This window comes from Amphiprion ocellaris, chromosome 6 (assembly GCF_022539595.1).
Source record: "Amphiprion ocellaris isolate individual 3 ecotype Okinawa chromosome 6, ASM2253959v1, whole genome shotgun sequence".
NCBI classification, from domain to species: domain Eukaryota; kingdom Metazoa; phylum Chordata; class Actinopteri; family Pomacentridae; genus Amphiprion; species Amphiprion ocellaris.
This window is the reverse complement of record NC_072771.1, coordinates 16,488,920-16,509,916: the sequence shown is the minus strand read 5'-3', so window position 1 is coordinate 16,509,916 and position 20,997 is coordinate 16,488,920. Positions and strand designations below refer to the sequence as shown.

Below are 20,997 nucleotides of genomic sequence, written 5' to 3'. Positions count from 1 at the left end.
GTTTTTTAAATTGCTGTGTTTCATTGTGACATGCATGTGAAAGTACAATAAGTTGAATTCAAACTGAAGGCTTTTTTTGGACATATTTGTACAAGAAAACATGTTTTTTGAAACAGTAAATACAGATAAAGGGGGCCTCAGATGCTAGTATTGCCCACTTTAGCAGAAATAACTCCTTATAGGCATTTAATATAACTGCTGACTTGTCTCTGACATCGATCAGCTGAATGGGTTTACATTTCGGTTTACTCTAGGCCATTCCATAATCCTCTGTTTCTTCTTTCTGGCCTATTACTTGGTGGATTTTCTGGTGTGCTATGATGTCTAAAGAGTATTAATTTGTTGAAATGTCCACTTTTGGTTCACCTTCAGCTTTCAGACAGATGGCTTCACATTTTCCTCAAGTGTTCTTCAATATGATGCAGAATTCATAGTTGAATTGATGACTGTAAGCTGCCCAGTTCCCGAGTCAGCAAAGCAACCCTAAACCATAATATTTCCACCACCATGCTTCACAGTTGGTATGACCTTGCTCTCCTGAAAAGCTGCCTTTGATCTCCGCCAAACATGCCTACTGCAACTGTAGCCAAATAGCTGTATCTGTGATTCATCTGTCTGGAGCACATTATTCCAAAACGCCTGATATTTGCCTGAATGTTCTCGGATAAACTGTAGTTTCTCTGAACCTCTTTCTGATTGAAGGAGAGCATTTTGACACCGAGAGTTACCTGAAGAGCCTGTGATGAAATTTTGATGTTCTTGGAGACTTCTTAGAGAGCTCTCTGGGCGTTGGCATGATGAAACCACACACTTCAGTAAGCAAAGAGAACACCAGACCCTACAAATTATAAATGAAAAATAATGTTTAGATAAGACAGGCTCTGTGTGAGGTTATGATAATCGACACTTCATCTCGAACCTCTGTTTCTAACTTTGTAAATCTGAAGGTGTGATGAATATCCATGTGAATTATGATGAGTTTTATTCATTTAAATATGAAAATAACAAAAAAATCTATTTTATGTGTCATTTCTGTGGTCAATTTTATGTTATTTGCCTCTTTTGACAAATATCTCAAGGAGGGCAATAATTTTCATGGAAGATGCTTTTCTATATGACTGAACAATGTGTAAAGATCACATCAGCGATAAACAGTAAAATTAAATGCAGTCATATTTCTTTAATTAGAATATTGATCTGTGTATTAGCAGCAGAATTACTTCAGGAATGTGTACACTGACAGCCAACAATACAAATTCCAGATATGAATGAAGTCAATCCACGTCAAACACTAAAAAAAATCTAAACTCTTGACCCCTACACTGAGGTGAATTGGTGGCTCAGCCATGTGAATACTGTGGCAGCCCCAAATCCTCATATGTTATTCCTCCGCCAAGGAATGCAGCGGAGTTATGTGACGATTGGCGTACATTTGTCTGTCTGTCTGTGCGTCTGTTTGTCTATCTGTGCACAATCAACTCATTAGATTTTGGCAGTGATGCGGCTTATAGTCTGGATCCACAGCTTTGTTAAAGATTTCTGTATTATTGCGAGATAGCGTCACAACGTCACTGTAAAACTATGACTACAAGTGAACGCTACGCTAGCTGCCTGCTGACGATTGCATGAATGCAATCCTATTAAAAATCGACCACTGCAGACTTATCGGGACTTATCCACTGGGAATGATACAAGGAGCAATTGATTAAATTGTGGGGGTGTTTCTGAGTCCCATCAATTCCCGCCACCCGCTACATATTTAGGTCACACAATCCAGAATCTGTACATAACATGCACGTGCATAACACATGCCTGTGCTCAACACAAGGTCATTTTTTATTAAAGATTTCATCCGTGGGAAATGATACAACAACTGAGCGGCCTTGGCAGAGTACTGCACTCTCTGAGTGCTTTTCTTGTGTTGAAAGTACTCAGTGAACAAAGAACAACTTTTCACAAAGCCACATTCAGTTTTTTTCCTCTTTTGTCTACTTTCCATGTTTTCTACCTCTCCTGTCATTATAGATCCAACCACTCCTACCTGCCCATGTCCCCACCAATAATCACCTGATCCTTCTCTGCCCGTTATTCACTTGTTTCCACTCAGTCTGCTGATACACTCCCAGTTCATCACACAGGTCCGATTGTCTTTGTGCACTTGCCAGAGCATTCCAGCATTCCTAGGGTGCTTTGCTTGTTTGTGTCCAGACCTTGATTTTTACCTGCTCCTTTTCTCTGGTTTCCTCCTTGTAAATCTACTAACCTTGAGCAAACTACAAGTGAATGTAATCCACCTGTGTTTTCGAGTTCCTCTCTACACCGCGACACAATCTCCCCTGCAGCATTATATCCTCTTACATGAACAAAGTTGAAGTGATCCTTGACACTGTCACTGCAACACAGTTCTATAAATCCCCGGAGGCTTTAAATAACCCCAGCCAAGAACAAATGCCACAGTGCCTCAGGTAGCCTGGGATGACAAACAGCCCCCATCAACTGCACAGTTCACATGCAACACAGAGCACATCCTGATCTTCTTCTCTTAAAACGTGACTTCTGCAAACAGCACATACTTCTGAGCACAACATAGATACTGTAATATGTAAGTTGTTTTCAGTGCAGGTAATTGCAATGACTCCATAATTCATATTCGCATCTGGATTGTTTTACCTAGCTTTTTTTTTTTTTCAGTTTCAAATATGTTTTTTCTGAAAAATATGCAGACAGGTGACAAATTAAAGGAAAAGCCTGAATACTTGACCCACACAGTGAGGGGATCCAGTGGTTTTGTTATGCTTTGGGGGGCATTTTATTGGCATAGTTTGTCTCCACTTATCCCATCCATCCATCCATTATCTATACACCGCTTAATCCTCACTAGGGTCGTGGGGGGGGGCTGGAGTCTATCCCAGCTGACTCGGGCGAAGGCAGGGGACACCCTAGACAGGTCACCAGTCTGTCACAGGGCCACATACAAAGACAAACAAGCACTCTCACATTCACACCTACGGGCAATTTAGAATAATCAATTAACCTCAGCATATTTTTGGACTGTGGGAGGAAGCCGGAGTACCCGGAGAAAACCCACGCATGCACAGAGAGAACATGCAAACTCCATGCAGACAGATCCCGGGAAAGCCGGGACGCGAACCAGGGACCTTCTTGCTGCAAGGCGAAAGTGCTAACCACTACACCACTGTGCAGCCCTCCACTTATCCCTTTAGAGGGAAAGGTCATTGCAGAAAAATTCAAGGTTATTCTGAGTGATCACCTTTATATACTCATAAAACATTTCTATCCTGATGGGAGTGATCTCTTTCAGGAGGGGTCACTGAATGGTTTGATGAGAAGATAGATAGATAGATAGATAGATAGATAGATAGATAGATAGATAGATAGATAGATAGATAGATAGATAGATAGATAGATAGATAGATAGATAGATAGATAGATAGATAGATAGATAGATAGATAGTATGCATAAAAATTACTACTAGATTTAAAATTATTTAGAATAACATATAAAACTCTCACTGTGAAAAATTATGTAAAATCATCTTCAAAACAGCAAATGAGGGAATATTTTTAGAAGAATGGTGTTCATCCCAGCTATGCCACATGGTCACACCAGGCATAAACTCAAGGTTTCCTTTAATTTGTCACTCATCTGTATTTACAATTTATTGTTATTATTGTTCTTAAAGTAAAATATCCTTATACATTTACACATTTAAAACAAATAAATAAATGTGATGAAAGGCAGTCTAGGAAAACTAATTTTCAATCTTTATTTTTGCTTTTATTCTTCCTTTGGTTTGTCTGCTGTATCTGTGGGTCTCCAGTCACGCCATCATCACCATTTCTGTTTCCCGTCTGTTTCCTCCTGGCTTATTGTTTCATTTCAGTACTATTGTTTCTTTGCCGGCTTTCTCTCTGTCCCTATTCTTTTCTCAGCCAGGTGCATAAACCACACACAAGCACAAAGCTGAATGCCAAAAATATTGAAAGATGAACTCCAATGAAAATAGTCAATTAAAAAAAGGAAAGAAAGAAAAAACAACACCATGGCAGAGAATTTCCACCCTGAAACTGCAGTGTTCTGATGACAGTCTCAGAAACAGATGTAGGTGAGCTGGTGTGCTGAGCAGCAATGACTTCTCTACTCATTGTAGACAAAGCAATTATATATAGTTACATCTAAACTATTTTAAATTTATTTAAGTGTATTTTCATGTGAAAAAATTTCTGAATATGGAAATTTGATACAAAGACCTGAGTTTGTCAATAATGAGCTGTAGAGGTGCTGGAAAACAGATTTTATCATGCTGGTCAGAGCCACTAGCTGTTTCACCTGTTTCTAGTTTTTGTGCTAAGCTAAGCTAAACATCTCAAGGTTGTGACTGAACACCATTACCTTTATTTATTCAGTATGAATCTTCTAATTATTCATATTTCCCAAAACATCACACTGTTCCTTTCAACTTAGTATATGGACACCACATTTCTCTTTGTTTCCAAGTCACAATCAAAATAGTAAATCAAGTATGAAATGAAGCAGAGATAAGAATATGAACTTATTTCAATTTCGTTACATGCTGCTTCGAAAATTACATTCAGTGTCGTGGAATAAACTGATTTTAAGTAAGGAAGAAAGAAAAGACAAATGGAGTGAGACAGAGAAGAGGGAGAAATAGACGAGGGGCATGCGATTCAGGTTTATTAAAACACAATTGCATTAGCAGACCGAAAGGTAGAATCAGTCCAGTGTGCATTAGTCTCTCTGACCCTCCTCCTGTAATTCATATAAATGTTCAACACGTCCTTCCTGCTTTCTCAAGCCACATAAGTATTCTCCTCAGCTCGAGTGACGTCTGTGCGCAGCACAGACAATTCTTTTTACTGCCTCGCTTTCGCCTCAGTGTTCCTCTGCGTCGATGTATGATTCAGAATTTACACCAACATTGTCACTGCGAATAAGATGCTAGATTTCACACCCCAGAATAGCTCTCATCCAATTGCAAGAGGTGAAAACTAAATTCAGAGGCAGCATAACATGATAGAGGGAGGGCAGTAAGTTGCTGCTGATCTGCAGAAGCCCCGTTCAATATGAGTCCAGAACCAGTGATAGATGGCAGCTATGACCACCCACCCACTCAGGTTCTTGGCCACAGTTTAGCTTTATCCCAATTAAAATTTGATCCGCCATCAGTCCCCTTCTACTTGGTCTCTTTGCAAGTGGAAGTGGAGAAGATGGCAGTTAGCATAGGTTACTGTCCAGTATACGGCTATGTGTATGAAATGCTTACGAAATTTCAGAAATGCACACCATCATGCTCTGACAAGCATACTGCAAATTAATGGTCTCATGTTCATGAAAATCAGAGACAAAAAGCAATCTCATGTGTCAGATGTTTCATTAGAAGTGGGCTTACTGTATATGTGACACAGACCAAGCCTTTTCCTTTGAGAGCAGCTGTCAAAGCACAGTCCATCTGAGCTATCTGGTGCCATCCAGTCTCTACTTGCTGTCTTGTATAATGCTTTCCTCTGGGAAATGACCAGTTTCTTGCCAAGTGTAGTTCATGTGTGAAAAAGATGAAACTGATCTACCCTCTGTCTGTGTCTACAAGAAGCTATAAAGTTACTGTCCAGCCTTTTATAATCTGGGAATGAACAGTGCATTAAACTTGCTGAAATTGGATGATTTTATTCTGTATTTTCTCTTGTATATCATTGCTAACTCACAATCCTTTCACCTTCTAGTGCAGCACATACTGTAGGGAGGCTTAAATATTTCAGCAATGTGGGTTTGTTTTCTCTAAGTCCCTGGTGAGGGAGGAGAATCTCTCAGCCTTTTCAAAAGAATACTCTGACCTTAGTGAGAGGCAAACCCAAGGAAGAAACAGACACCACTTTAGCTGACATGGGATTTGGTCAAATAATAAATGCCAATATTTTTGCATGGAATTTTAATTGCTATGATTCCTCTCTGAATACATACTCAAATTTGCATATTTTTTCAAATAATCACACCATTGTGTCCAAACCCAATTTCCCACAAAATGATTCACAATAACAAGACTGATCTGTCCAAATCCCATGGCAGTGCAAATGACCCCACACTGTTTATTATTTGAGGAGGGCTGTGTAGCTGCTGTCTTGAGGCAGTTGGTAGGCTTCATCCAGAAGCAGTGCTGGAAGTTGTTGTGTTACTCCATTTTGCTGTGGAGGAAAATTGATTGCTCTCTTCACGATCACCAAGCAGTCCCAGGAAAATTGCACCTGCCAGGGCCGCACCTCAGTCACTTTACAGCCATCCTTTCAACTAATGAATCACAGAGCAGGGAGTGCGTATACTACAGCAGACACAGCTCATTTCACACTGCTCCCGTTCCTTTATGAGCTATCCAATTTTGAATTCTGACACACAGTCTTTACACTCTGTCAAAAGATTTTGGCTTCTCCTGACTCTACAGTAAAGTTTATTCACACTGATCAGCCACAGCATTAAAACCACCTGCCTAATATAGTGTGGGTCCTGTTTGTGTCACCAAAACAGCTCGAATCCATGGGACTGTGGACACAGGACCTCTGGGAGTGTCCTGTGAGATCTAGTAGCACACTGACAGTGGATCTTTTTCCTCCAGGGGGTTGCAGGGTGGGTCGGATCAGACTTGTGCTGGTGCACGTCACGGATTCAAATTGGGATCTACAGAGTCTAGAGGCCACATCAAGATTATGAGCTCTTTGTTGTGTTCCTTGGGCCATTCCTAAATACTTTTGTGTGGCAGAACATTATATTATAATGACTTGGTGAATATTATTCACCTCCCCTGCCAGTGGTTTTAATGTTGTGGCAGATCAAAGTACACTGCATATAAAAAGACTGTTCACTAAGATTTCTGCTCTAGTGCCAAGCACATTCAAGGTAAGTGTGCAAGAAAAAAACATTTTTGTGCATACTTTGCCAATCAAATCTCCTGTGCCAAACTAAAAATGGCATTCAGTTGGCATAGAAACCATCTTAGATGGGGTGAATGCTGAATGAATGGTACCACTGGAGCACTGCTGTCCCAACCTAATCAGCTGTATTGTCCTTTGGCCTGCCAGTTTCTTCCCTTATCAGATGTAACATGCAGAAGCCATGCTGTGGAGCATGGCTGGCACATTCATTTTTTGTCAGCCTAATGTGCAGCACTGTTCCTTGTTAGAGCCCTTTGTGCTCCAAACACACATACCTGTCTATAACAGTAACAAACAAGAAAAGCACTCAAAGAGTGCAGTACTCGCCAAGGCTGCTCAGTTGTTGTATCCTTTCTGACAGCTAAGTTCTTGAAAAAAATTGTGGCAGAAATACCAGCACCATAGAATGTGTCCATTCAATATAGATGTACCCACAAACAAAATGACCTTGCACTGAGCACAGACATGTGTTATGCATGTGTACGTGATGTACGGATACCGAATCACGTGACCTAAATATGTAGCGGGAATTGATGGGACTCAGAAACACCCCCACAATTTAATCAATTGTTCCTTGTATCATTTCCTATGGATAAGTTCTGATATGTCCACAGCGGTGGATTCGTAGTAGGATCGCAATCATGTGATCGTCAGCAGGCAGCTGATATAATGTTCACTTATTGTCATAGTTACAGTGACGGCGTGCTGCTATCTCACAATGATACAGAAATATTTAACAAATTCATGAATCCAGACTGTAAGCCGCATCACTGCCAAAATCTAATCAGGTGTGTCATTTCTGACCTTCCCTAAAAATTTCATCCAAATCCATTAGTCCGTTTTTTAGTAATGTTGCTAACAGACAGACAAACAGACAAACTAAGGTGATCGTCACATAACTCCACCACATTCCTTGGCGAAGTAAAAATTATCTCCTTTAATAATTATGTGAATGAAGGTTAAGCTTCTAAACAGTTACAGGATTTATGTAACACCGATGCTTGTAAAAGCTGAAGGTCATGGACCAGGCTATTTCATGTCTTGGTAATTGCTGTAGACAACATTCCTTTTCCAGGTCTGTTTGCTACATAGACTGACAGTCAATTCTGTAAATGCTGCCTGCTTTGTGCTCATTTCTTTGTTGTGCCTTCTGCACAACCTTCTCCTGATGAGAGAAGCTGCTTCACTGCTATTGTACTAGAAGACTCTACTCTAAGTAATGACCAAATCACGATATCTGTGACCTTGAGGAAGGTCCAATACAAACCACAATTTCAGTCTCTGACTGACATCACTAGAAGAACACAAAGTTCATATAAATGTTGTTTCTCATTCAAGCAATACATAAAAATGATTAAGTAAACATGCATTTGTATGTGATGTGCAATGACATGCAATGTGCTTAAAGAGTTTGACACATTATGTTGTGAAATTTAAAGACTTATTGCATTACAATGACATTACACAAGTGACTTAAAATGAAAAGGCGTTTAAAAGGTATTATAGCATTAAGCGTTACCCTTAGTGTCTGATGGATTACATATTTTTCTGGGTTGTAAGTGTTGCCCTCACTGCTCCATAACATCACAGTATTCCTGACAATTTTTGAATAATTTTAAAAACTAACAATTCATTTAATTATTGGTTTGTCTGCATGTTATTTTCTTTAAAAAAGTGACAATTTCCAAAACCCAGAGGTAACATCAGAGCACTGCTTAGCCTATAGACAGTCGACTCACTTTGACATAGGGCAAACAAATGTAAATCTGCCAACAACAAATTGATTGACTGAGTGTTTTGCGTCTAGTTGTCAAAGATTTTGATGGAGTGGCAATATGTATGCAGTCTATGAATATTGTGCATGACTGGTGTGTCATGAAGATGCACGGGCTCTGTGGTAGGACATTTCTTCACCCAGATGAAGCATACAGGCCAACAAAAAGTACTTTGATTTGCTATTCATAAAGGCCATTTCTGCACACGGGACAAAAACGCAGCCCTCTCTCAGTTCTCACTGTGCTCTCCACCACAATGTATATGGGACTGGAAAATAGATCAAGTGATGGATTATTCCAATCATGTTTTTGCGGGTGGAAAAATCTCTACTCTGCATGTCAGGAAATGATATATGCAAATTGAAACCTCGACAGAAGATGAATGAGACTCTAAAGCCTAAGCAACTTGGAAGCCACAATAAATTTGTGGGGGGAAAAAAGCATCATGACTTCCTGCTGCCTTTGGGAATCTATTTGACAGCTCATGCAGTTATCAAAGTGTGAAAAATCAATCTGGAAACCATTTGATCAGACAGAGATGCAATAATAAAGGGGCGAAGCTGACAAATATAACAAACAGTTGGCATGAATGATTAAAAAATCTGTTTAGGCTTAGTCCATCAACATTTTTACTTTGTCATAATATTTTTGGTTTTATTGTGTTGTGATGGTGTTTTACATTCACCACTGCTGTGTGGTTAATCAGTCTGTGTAATAACTGGAACCATTGCAAATGTGATAAAGTAGAACGTGCATCATTTACAATAAAGTGCAGTGGAGTTGCAAATGTATAGAAAAAGACAAGCAGTAGGTAAAGAGCCTCAAAACCAGAGTTAATGTGTTGGAGGCTACTTTCTGCCTCTGGTGCTGGTATATTTGTATGGCATGCCTGCAGATATTAGAGCAGGAAACAGCATCCCCTTGTGTTTGACAGACAAAGTTACAGTATCTGAACATTAGTTTCATTACTAGCTTTGTATTGTTAACACTTAGAAACGAAACGAGATAAAATAGAATATATAGAACAGCTCTGCACATGCAGTCTATAATCGCATTGTCCTGGTAAAGGACAAGTTTAAGTTCTTGTATTATTTCCCTGCAATGTGATCGACGTCTCTGATTGGCTCGATTTTAGAAACGGGGCGGGATGATGAGACACAGCGACCAATAGCGTTTGAGCTCACCGCCTCACACCAAAAAGTAAACAGACCTGTTTTGATGTCAAAAAATCAGCGGCTCTGCTAACTCGACTTTTCATCAAGGATTTGGTGTCACTGTGAGCAAACATCAACTGTGAAACAATACCTTTTGACGAGCACGAACCCTTTTTCGTGCAGTGGTGTTGTTTCATCTTTCAAGAGTCTAGCTGCGTGTTTTGATAGTGCGTTACATCAGCTAGCAGGCTAACAGCTGATAGCCTGCTAGCTGATGTTCTCCGTTTAAACTAACTTCACATTAGCTGAAGCTTAGCCTCGGTTTGGCAGCTAGCAGGAGGTCGACGGTAGGTCGTATGTGTGTAGCTATTTAGTTTCGTGTCTGTCTAACAGCTTCGCAGATTAAATTATGGTGTTTAGAGTGTGTGTAACTTGTTATAAATCTGTAATTTACACTGACTGTACGGTGGCATTTCAGATGAGCGTAACCACCCTTTAGCTGCTAACTGCTCAACCTCTTCTTCCTCTCGTGTATTTTTTTTCTACCTGCCGTCGTGACTTAAACTTCGTCAATTTAATATCAGTTCACACGTATCTGAGGAAAACTTAGAATGACGTTAGTGCTGGGCAGATAAACGTGATCAAGCCTGAGCACTAGTGTCCTGCCATGGCTGAGGATGGAGCGCAGAGTCCGGTGGGAGGACGCGCCGGATCGTCAGGCCGACCGAGCCGACAGACCTACAAGAGTTCAGCCCATTTCCGCAGCCTGCTGGACGGCCTGCTGTCTCTCAGACAGAGTGGCATCCTGTTTGATGTGGTGCTGGTGGTGGAAGGTCGACCCATCCAAGCCCACCGTATACTTCTGGCAGCCTCCTGTGATTATTTCAGGTAAAACACAGAAGCTGGCCTTGTTGCTTTACTTTCACTTTTCCTTATAGTTTAGTTTTGTGTATATACACTACCGTTCAAAAGTTTGGGGTCACCCAGGCAATTTCATGTTTTCCATGAAAGCTCACACTTTTGTTCATGTTCTAACATAATTGCACAAAGGTTTTCTAATCATCAATTAGCCTTTCAACACCATTAGCTAACACAATGTAGCATTAGAACACAGGAGTGATGGTTGCTAGAAATGTTCCTCTGTACCCCTATGGAGATACTCCATTAAAAATCTGCTAGAATAGTCATTTACCACATTAACAATGTCTAGACTGTATTTCTGATTAATGTTTTCATTGAAAAAAAATGCTTTTCTTTCAAAAATAAGGACATTTCTAAGTGACCCCAAACTTTTGAACAGTAGTGTACCTCTTGTAAACCTCCACCCGTTTCCACTCAAGTATAAGATTACATTCAAATCTTGACTTAAAAACAAATAGAGAAGCAGCAGCACTCAGTACTCATATACATAGCATCGATGACCATGACCAAAAGGCCAGACACCCCAGGCTACTAAATGTATCACCAGTTAAGTTATTCCACACGACATCTTCCGTTTTAATCCAGCCTCTATTTGCATACACAGAAGTGTGATCTAATCAGTTATTACAGGTATCACAAGACACAGCCAATGCTGGGTCCAGTTTAAACCAAGTTTATTCTATTTATTATCATTCTGCTTATCCCCATTTCATAAAACCACTAGTAGTTTGCACAGGTTGGGCTTGGTCAGTACCTTAGTTGTGGTGTAAAGTTTAATATGGACTTAAACAACTTCTCTTTCAGTTTAGCCTGAACCCAGTGACTATGTGCTGTAGATGTCAATTAAACTCCTGCACGGGTCACTTTTGTGACCTTTAACTTTAACTTGGTGCAGAGGTGGTTTAAGGTCGTAAAGGTGTGCAAAAGGACAGATTTCTACCGCTCAGACTGTTTTATCAGTCTTTAAAATTTCACCATGTTCTTTTGAAAGAAGCAGGTGTCACATCCTCATTTTTATGGCCACAAAAAGACCAAAAAAAAATAAGGCAAGTTACTTGATCAGCTGCTACAGAGAGAGAGAGAGAACATGTGGTCAGTTTGCCAGAAATACTCTGTATTAGGACTCAGCAATTAATCGAAATATTATTGAAAACCACAACAAGGGCATGTGCAAATGTCTAAATTGCAACATGCCAATATAAATGAAGCATGATGGTGCTCCATAGATGCCTCAGCCTACATATTTATACACAAATATACTTTTACATTCTCTGGACATAAGAGAGCATACTTGTTTTGTACAGATTGCCTGAAAAATCTGTCATTTTTGTTTTTGTTTCAGTGGCAAAGAAATTAAAAGAAAAATGACCATTTACACAAATATTGGGACCCAATATCGCAATATTGCAAAAATATCTGTCAAAATAATTGCAGTAATATTAGCGACTGATCAAGCACACATCACCTGTAGTGCAATCATTCATTGGAGGTAATGAGTACTTGTATAAAAACATGGAAATGTGAACAACAGTGGAAACACTGCAGATCACAGTAACACCAGCAACATTGCAACAACGCAGCATAAATGTTCATAACCACGGCAGTCAGACACATGATCCCAGTGCACTGCATGTTGTTGGGTTTGGCTCTCTGACACACCTTTGCTGGACGGTTCAGACTGCTGCTCTAGCTGCACTTTAGCGGACAATGTGCTCATTTTGACGGATGACTCAGTGCCGGTTTAGCCCGCTAAACTAGTTGTTAAATGACAGTTGCAGCCCCTTTGGGTTAGCGTTGTAGTTTGCGTTTCCTTGTGATTTCTTTCTTTTCACTTCTCATAAACCTTTTAGTTTTTATAGACAGCATTCAGTAGGTCACAGATCCACATGCAGTCGGCAGTGTGTGTGACATAGAGGAACAGTAGAGTCTGTACATCACTGTCTCCTACATGTTGGTTTGTTGCCTAATGTGCAGGAGTGCAGAAGTATTTTCTGTGGTATGCGGGGTGTCAGTAAACTCTGAAGCTCCATGGTTGGGAAGCTGCCCTGTAATCCCACCACAATGCTACAAACGGCTGAAGATACAGCACTTTACAATATCCCTTTACAGTTAAGCTGTTACTGTACGCAGCTGGATGTGCTTTGTACACACTGCTGAAAGAAAACAATGAGGATTTGGTTGAAAGCATATGAAGGATTTGTGATGGATGCTGAAATCTTAGCATTGGAAGCAACATGGTGCTTTTCAGGGGATTTTTTTCTGCTCAATGTAAAACCTTTGGAAATTTGGTCGATGCAAATGGCAGAAAATCCAAAGAGAAAGAGAGATGTATACTGTGCAACAAAAGTGGCCGTCCGAGTTCAAACTGGGGTTATTTTTGCTACATGGTATGAAGTATTAATGCGTCACCCTTCTCCATTAGGTGCATGTTTGCTGGAGGCCTTCGGGAGACACAGCAAGAAGAAATTCCCATTCATGGAGTTACCTACATGGCTATGAAAAAAATTCTTGACTACATCTACACGTCAGAGATTGAGTTAGACCTGGAGTGTGTTCAGGAAGTCCTGATAGCTGCCACACTGGTACAGGTAGGATATATGTTGCTCTTTTCCTAAATTGTTCATTCTTCTTTTCTTTATTTAAGCCAACCTGCGTCCTTGTGTGTTTTCCAGCTTGAGAACGTCATTAGCTTCTGCTGTGACTTTCTTTTCTGCTGGCTGGATGAGAGCAACATCTTAGAGGTGGCCCATCTAGCTGACGTGTATGGACTGCAGGAGCTTAACGCCAGACTCCACTCCTACATCCTCAGGAACATTCAGACTCTGTCTCGAACAGATGCATACCGGCGGCTCCCCCAGGATGAGATCTTCAAGGCACTGAGCAGTGATGAGCTTCACGTGAGCAGTGAGAATGAAGTGTACGAGGCGGCGCTTCACTATCACTACAGCCCTGAACAGGTGGAAACTGACCAGGTCTACTTGCAGGTCAGTCCGAAGGTGTGTGGCCTTTTTGTACTCAAATATCCACAAAAAACCTGCTTAGTTTTACTGTGCGTTAGGCTGATTGTGCATTATTGAGGCTGCATCTGCCCGAATTGCTATTTTATTGTCTTTCTCTCTCAAAGGACAATCTCAAGATGCTTGATGCCGTGCGTTTTTGCCTGATTGAGAAACAAGTTTTGCAGAGACTGCACGGCAGACTGAGCCAGTGTCCGCTGAAGGATTCGGTTTCAGCTGCTCTGCGTTACCACGAGCAGGAGGTCTGGCAGCCCGTCCTGCAGAGTCCTCTCACCCAACCGCGCTCCACCTTCCACTGTATCCTGGGCTTTGGGGGGATGTTCTCCTCCAGCTCCAACACAGACAGCGAGCACCTGTTTCAGGTGTTTCACCCGAGCTGGGGGGAGTGGAGGACTCTCACTGCCACTTACGCTGCCCGAATGTCCAACCAGGGCATCGCTGTGCTCAACAACTTTGTTTATCTCATTGGAGGGGACAAGAACACCAGTGGATTCCGTGCAGAGACCCGATGCTGGAGGTCAGATCCCATCAGAGTAGTTGTTCTACTTAAGCTCTTAATTGATTCATATTGTGATTAGTTTAGTGTTGCTGCTGTCAATTTTTGTCAGCATCTTCTAGCAGTGAGAGTAGTTATACAAACAGTGTTGATGCATTCTAATGACAGTATGCATTGCCATCGATTGCTTCCTTTTTTAGGCTGAAAACTTTCATCCGAATGCCAATTTTCTCTTCTATCCAGACCATCAGTCGCTTGCTTTGAATGCTCTAAATTTTCCTGCCATATTTCTAGTTGTCTGTCTCACTACCATTTCTCCCCTCTTCTGCAAACCAGTTATTGCTGGTTGACGTAAAATGCATAGCAGGAATGCTGCCACAGACACCATATTTAAAACTTTGGTATGCTGCAACACAGAGAGATTCACACGGCGCAGATAACCTCCACTCAATTCAGAATCGGAATCAGCTTTAATGGCCAAGTACGTACACAACATACAAGGAATTTGGTTTCGGCTGTTGGTGTCACTCTAGGAATAAAGAAAGAGAATAATACAAAAAACTATAGAAAGAAGAAGAGGGGAAAAATAGTAGTAATAAAAATTAATGTAACACAATATATACAGATATTTACAAGCTAGACAGGAATATATAAACACAGTAGTGCAAAATGATCATTTCTAGATGATGATACAGTGATTATCGTGAATGTAACAGATATTAATTACTTGTACTCACTTTATGTATAAAGTTTTTTCCTCACACAAACATCCCCAGTTAAAACTACTACCACTCATCAAAGTAAATACTGAGAACTTTGTCTGTGTCTTCCATGTAACTGGTGCTAAATTACAGAATTATTTCAAAGACCATTTAGGACATTATTGCTACATCATTATTCAGTACTCCAAGATAAAATAACTTGTTCATTTGAGATATTCCTATGATTTTTTTTTTTTATTTCTATTTTTAAGATCTAAGAACTAAAACTTTGTAAGTAAAGTGAGTTTAGGTGATTCACAGGGTGGAGGATGCTTGATCTTCATCAGCAGATGTGAAGGTGCTCGGGGGAAAAAAACATTTTCCTCTAAAATCTACTATTCTCCAGCCGCTGGGCAAATTCCATGTGCTGCTGAAGATCATGTGATCTGATCAAAAGCCCAGAACAGCCATGAAAAAGACCTCCTAGTGAAAGAGGCCAAATACAGAAATCACTTCACTCACCATGTTTGTTCTAGTAGATATTTATAAGATAAGATAAGATAAACTTTATCGATCCCACAGTGGGGAAAGTTCACTGTTACAGCAGCTCCAAAAAGAAAAATATGAAAGCAGTACAAGAATAAATTAGAAACACACAGTTCAAAATTGCAGATAACATTATATACAGAAGATGAATTATTTTTAAGACTCTATACAAGAGGATGAGGTTGTGACAGTTATTGCACATAAGTAGTAGGAATGTGTATGTAAGAGGAAACAGTGCAGCAGTAGCAGAGGTACACCAGTGAAGTTTATAAAGCGACATTATGCAATCTGAATGAAGGACCTGCAGAAACGCTCCTTCTTACACTTAGGGTGTAATTTCCTGTTGCATCCAATTAGTCTCATGTTTGCTGCTGATTGAATTTCTAGAGCAACTTTCCTTATTCACTGTTGTGAAACTTGTCTTTTCTTTCCAGATACGACCCTCGTCACAACAGCTGGTGCTCCATCCAGCCTCTGCAGCAGCAGCACGCCGACCACTGTGTGTGTGTGGCGGGCGGCCATATTTACGCCATCGGAGGACGAGACTACAGCGATGAGCTGGACACAGTGGAGCGCTACGACCCACACAGCAACTCGTGGGAATTCGTGTCACCTCTAAAGAGAGAGGTATGACATTTAGGAGGTGAAGCATGAAAGAGATGCATGCAATACTTGAACCATCCACATGATGGTGCTGTTTACTTATCTCTGTGTTGCTAATGGGGTTTTTCTACTCTACAGCCAGTATTTGGATTTCTTTTAACGCCAAGTCTAACTTTCTCTCCAGGTGTACGCCCATGCGGGAGCAGTGGTGGATGGGAAAATTTACATAACGTGCGGGCGCCGAGGGTTGGCGTACCTCAGAGAGACCTACTGTTTTGACCCTGCAGCCAATCAGTGGACGGGGTGTGCGGAGGGCCCAGTGGAGAGGGCATGGCATGGCATGGCCGCCGTTAATGGACACGTATATGTTATTGGGGGAAGCAATGATGAGCGTGGATATCGGCGTGATGTCCTGAAGGTACAGCGTCACAAGTCATCACCACTGTTTGTCGTCACACAATGGAGGCAGTGTGGGCGCTGGTGAACATCAGTCTCATGGAATCTAAAACTCCAAGCAGTTTCTGGGTGTTTTTTATTTACTCAGAGTCCTGCTTCTCTATGCAAATGAAAGTTTATTGTTATTATTTATTTGGCAAAATTTTAAAAAATGGAATGAAGATACACAATTTTAATTTGATAAATGATGTTATTTGGCAACTTGACATGCCTCTCAAACCTGCAGGTTTGAGAGGCATGTCATCTTTAGAAAGTTGCCAAACATGTTTTTTCTTCCTTCATGTTTTCATTTGTATTTTGCCTTCGTATGTGGCCATTTTTTGTCCTCTACTTTTTGGATCTGACCTCACTATTCTGTCGTACAAATTTAAATGAGAAAGTATTTCATAGTCTATTCAGTGCTGCTTTATTTTACAGTCTAATGAGGGTCACTGTGAGCTAAAAATCGGACAGTTTAACTAATTAGGTTGACGTCTGCAGGCAACAGCAGCGTCTTTCGACAGGAGTCACTACTGTTTGGACAAAGCTTTTAGAAAGTAAAAATGATTTTTTCAAAGAGCTTCCCTTTGTTTTCAGGTGGCGTGCTTCAACCCTGCAGCCAACTCATGGTCTCTAATCACACCCCTCCCCGCTGGACACGGAGAACCCGGCATAGCGGTGCTGGACAGTCGCATCTACGTCCTGGGAGGACGCTCTCACGACAAAGGCAACAGGATGAAATACGTCCACGTGTACCACACCGACACGGACGAGTGGGAGAATGAGATGGAGTTTAAGGAGCGTGTCTCCGGCCTTGCAGCCTGCGTGGTGCTGATGCCTCCCTCTGTGATCGCTCAGGCCAGGAACTGGGAGCAGCGGACCAAAGCTGCGTGGGAAGAGGTGGACATAGACAACTCGGAGGACTCTAGCGACGACTGAAGCAGCGGTGTTGAGCTGCGCTGGAGACTGTCGTCCATTTTTCCTCTTCAGCATGTGGAGTTTTAAGTACAGTGCGGATATCTTTTGCTTAGAGCAGCACCGTGTCCTTTTTGCATGTTGACCACTTTGAGTGCCTCTGAACCAAAGTGTCATTCAGAACCTTTGCACATTTTTTGTAACCTCTCAGATGTGATCTTGGGAACTCTCACTCGGTCTGGGATCCCCTGCCTGCCCTGCAACCTCCCAGCCCACCTCGCCAAATGCTAATGCTACTGCGTGTTGCTGACCCTTCCTTATGTTCTGACGCTGTAGCTGTTTATCGTAGAGAGAACCTTTCTGTCTTCAAGAGAAGTGAAGCACTGAAGACTACTGCCTATGCAATAATAAGGTGGTCTGGAGCCTTGATTTATACTTTTAGGACTTTCTGACACTGGATCTTCTGATACTGAGTTCAGACTTTCACAGGCAGCTCTTACCATCAGTCAGTACACTGTCAGTTTCTAAAGAAAAAAAAAGACTTCATAAGAATCTATATAATAATGAAGCACATCTCCAACTCAGCTACTGATTATCGCCAGGTGAAGTTATCATCACACCCCAACAACTGAATAATCATGAAATCAAAATGTTAAACTGAAGCATTGTGCCTTGTTTTGTGGATCAGTATTTTTATGTTATCAGTGTGTGTTTAGATGGAGATGAGCCGTGGGTGTTGTGCCTCGGATGTCATAAATGGCTTTAAAAGACAAGACGCTGTCGATTTGGTGATTTTATACCTGAATGCTGAGGCTCTGGTGCTACAGGTTGTAGACTTCTATTCACACTGTGTTGCCATGTCTGTAAATCAAGTATGACCATCAAGTCTTGGTATCTGTGTGAAGAAAACCAAACTGTTGTTGTTGTTTTATTGTGTGTGTCCTTTCATTGATCTTACATAGTGTGTAACTTACTCCAGATGGAGATTACTGTCTCATTATTTCTACTTTGCTCTGCGCTTCGTTTTATTTCCCTCAGCTCATTGTTGACGCTGTTTAATATAAAAAATAGGTTAAATGACATTTTCACCACTATGCATCCGAGTCTAATTTAAAGTATACTTCTCTTGTTCATATGATGACAGATATGTCTTGAAGGAAAGCAATGTAATGGAAACATTATGCAAAATTAAATTAGTATCTGACTCATGAGAAAAGTTTTGAAATTAAAAAAACATAGTAATAAATAATTGTTGTCCTGTGTGCATGTAAGTAGGAGTTTATCAGTCCAGGGGGAGCAGGATTTTACAGTGAGAACACATTCTGAGTATTTATTATTTAAAACTTAACTGCCTTACGGCTAACAAACTGAAGGACTTGGTATTTCTCCATCAGTCCTGGCAACATGAAGTTGGAGGCTCCATTTACACTTCAGGTTGGATCATGACATGGCAATAATGTCCTAAATGTTTCTCAGGAAAGATCTATGTAATGTAGAACCAACTACACAGAGAATTGAGAGAATATACCAAGAAATTACTGTTAACTTTAAGGGTCATTCCAGAATTGGAAGACATTGGGGCTTCAGCATTTTTGAAAAATAAACCTTCTCTTTTACGTTTTTCTGCTACATATTCATCAATAATAGGTAATAAACTATCAAAGGATTGATTGGCTCAGCTTACACATCAATGGTACCATTTTTATAATATGTTTTATTTGTTGTTTGCTAATCCTACTCTAATCACAATAACAGGGTTGCTAATCCATGCTAATGTTAGCTTTTCTCAGGAGTAGAAGCTAAATATTTATCTTGCTGTTACTGCTGACCAAGAGGACAAACTGACTGATGAAAAACAGTAAAAAGAACTAGTCTTATCCAGATAATATGAGGTACAGTGAGACATTCAATCAAGGCTGGCAATGTTATGAAAATATAAAAAATAGTAGAGAGGACATAGCTTTGCTCCCCCCATTGTCTTGGAAAACCGTTTGATGATGTTATTTCTGGTGATTTAATTTGGTCATCAGGGGGTGGGACAAGAGAAAAATGTCATTTTAAGGGGAATTCCAGACTTAATAAAACTAATTTTAAACATTCTTTTCTCCTGGTTTTTCTTTAGGTTTAGTCTCAGGACAAGTACATTTACACAACAACGTCATGTTTTAATATTTTGTACATGGATTATTTGAAATTTGATGTGTGGGACGTAAAATGTCCTGCAATTCTGGAATAACCTATAAGTATTTGTTATTTCTATAAGAATTTAAATAAATCTTGAACAAATTATTAATTGAATAATAACAAATAAACTTTTTTCCCCTTTCTGGCATGTGTGCCTTCAGGCTTAGACTCATGATCTCAGTATGGCTTTAAAAAGTTTTTTTTTGTCGTTGCCCTTTAGTTTAATTCAACGTTTCATTGAGTAAATGTAACACGGAGCCTCCACAGCTGGTTGTCCTCCCTGTTTGTCCTCCAGTGCTCGCTGCCTTGTGTCTTTTATTCCACCCAGTCTCTCCCAGTTCCTCTCCATTTGGCTCTAGACTCCATCAGCTTTATGAAGGCTGACTGCTGCTTTCCTCTCCGAGGCTGTTTCATCTACATCTGTTACCCCCCTCCAGCTCTAAGTGACTGCCCCTCCCCTCCCCGTTCACACTATTGTGCCAGCCCCCCAGCAAGCTGTCTGCCAGGATCTGCTGACACCAGCACTGGACATCCAGGATCAACAATCTGCTGTGTTTATGCATCCCTCTTTTTACTCTGAAGCTCTAGTACTACCTGGGGGGCGCTTAAGACATATGTCATGCACTTAACCACGTCAAACATCTTACTGTGGGTCGATCTGTTGCTCTTTGCTGGACCATTATCAAAGCAATTAAAAGGCCCACATTAGCCACTGATGTGCTGCTCTACTGATTAAACCCAGTGGAGCTGAGGACGTGTGAGCTGAGGGAATTTTACTAAGTGCCCACTCTTATTCTCGTTTCTCCTGCTGAGCTGGAGAGGAGACGGTCAATAGGAATCAGTGGAGAACAAAAAAGTCACCCGTAGATGGAGATCTGGACACAATGACACTTTCTTTTTCACTGTGTTACAAACAATATCCCACCTGGACATCTATTGATGAGACGAGTCGCTGCACCCATTGACCAACGAGAGACATACAGTAGCTTTGATTTGAAACTAAAACACAGTTTCTGTATTTAGTGAAGGTTTCAACCAACATGACGTGTAGTGAGAGTGATGTGTTTGGCATCAGTACACTGTTAAGCTGTTACCGGTTTTTAATAGTATTTTTTTTTTCCAATTTACTGTTATTTTCCAGATTTTTCATGCTTTGCTAAATGGCAGATAATAGCTAGCAATTAAAAAAATATATCATTAACATATTAACCCTTAAAAAAACAGACCAAGACTGTGAATAATGTCTACCTAAAAAAAATCTGTAGTTAATAGAAGACAGTAATTTGT

General features: G+C 40.7%; 1 protein-coding gene across 2 annotated transcripts; it reads left to right on the top strand.

Annotated features, from left to right (window-relative positions):
* The first annotated feature begins 9,938 nt into the window (after positions 1–9,938).
* On the top strand, positions 9,939–19,626 carry klhl22 (kelch-like family member 22). Of its 2 annotated transcripts, none has more exons than XM_023278881.3 (7): positions 9,939–10,780; positions 13,236–13,401; positions 13,486–13,797; positions 13,938–14,347; positions 16,008–16,200; positions 16,361–16,594; positions 17,209–19,626. In XM_023278881.3, exons 1-7 carry the CDS (start codon positions 10,560–10,562, stop codon positions 17,548–17,550), a joined length of 1,878 nt encoding a protein of 625 aa, XP_023134649.2. In that variant the 5' UTR covers positions 9,939–10,559; the 3' UTR covers positions 17,551–19,626. The 2 variants fall into 2 exon arrangements, with proteins under 2 accessions (XP_023134649.2, XP_023134648.2); XM_023278880.3 differs by having other exon boundaries at positions 13,486–13,809.
* The last annotated feature ends 1,371 nt before the right edge of the window (positions 19,627–20,997 follow it).

Bases quoted from the DNA above. Each gene is read 5' to 3' on its own strand.
- klhl22 (XM_023278880.3), top strand. From the start codon at position 10,560: ATGGCTGAGGATGGAGCGCAGAGTCCGGTGGGAGGACGCGCCGGATCG. The intron at 13,810-13,937 runs GTGTGTGGCCTT...TCTCTCTCAAAG, and splicing joins ACTTGCAGGTCAGTCCGAAG to GACAATCTCAAGATGCTTGA. The intron at 16,595-17,208 runs GTACAGCGTCAC...CTTTGTTTTCAG, and splicing joins ATCGGCGTGATGTCCTGAAG to GTGGCGTGCTTCAACCCTGC.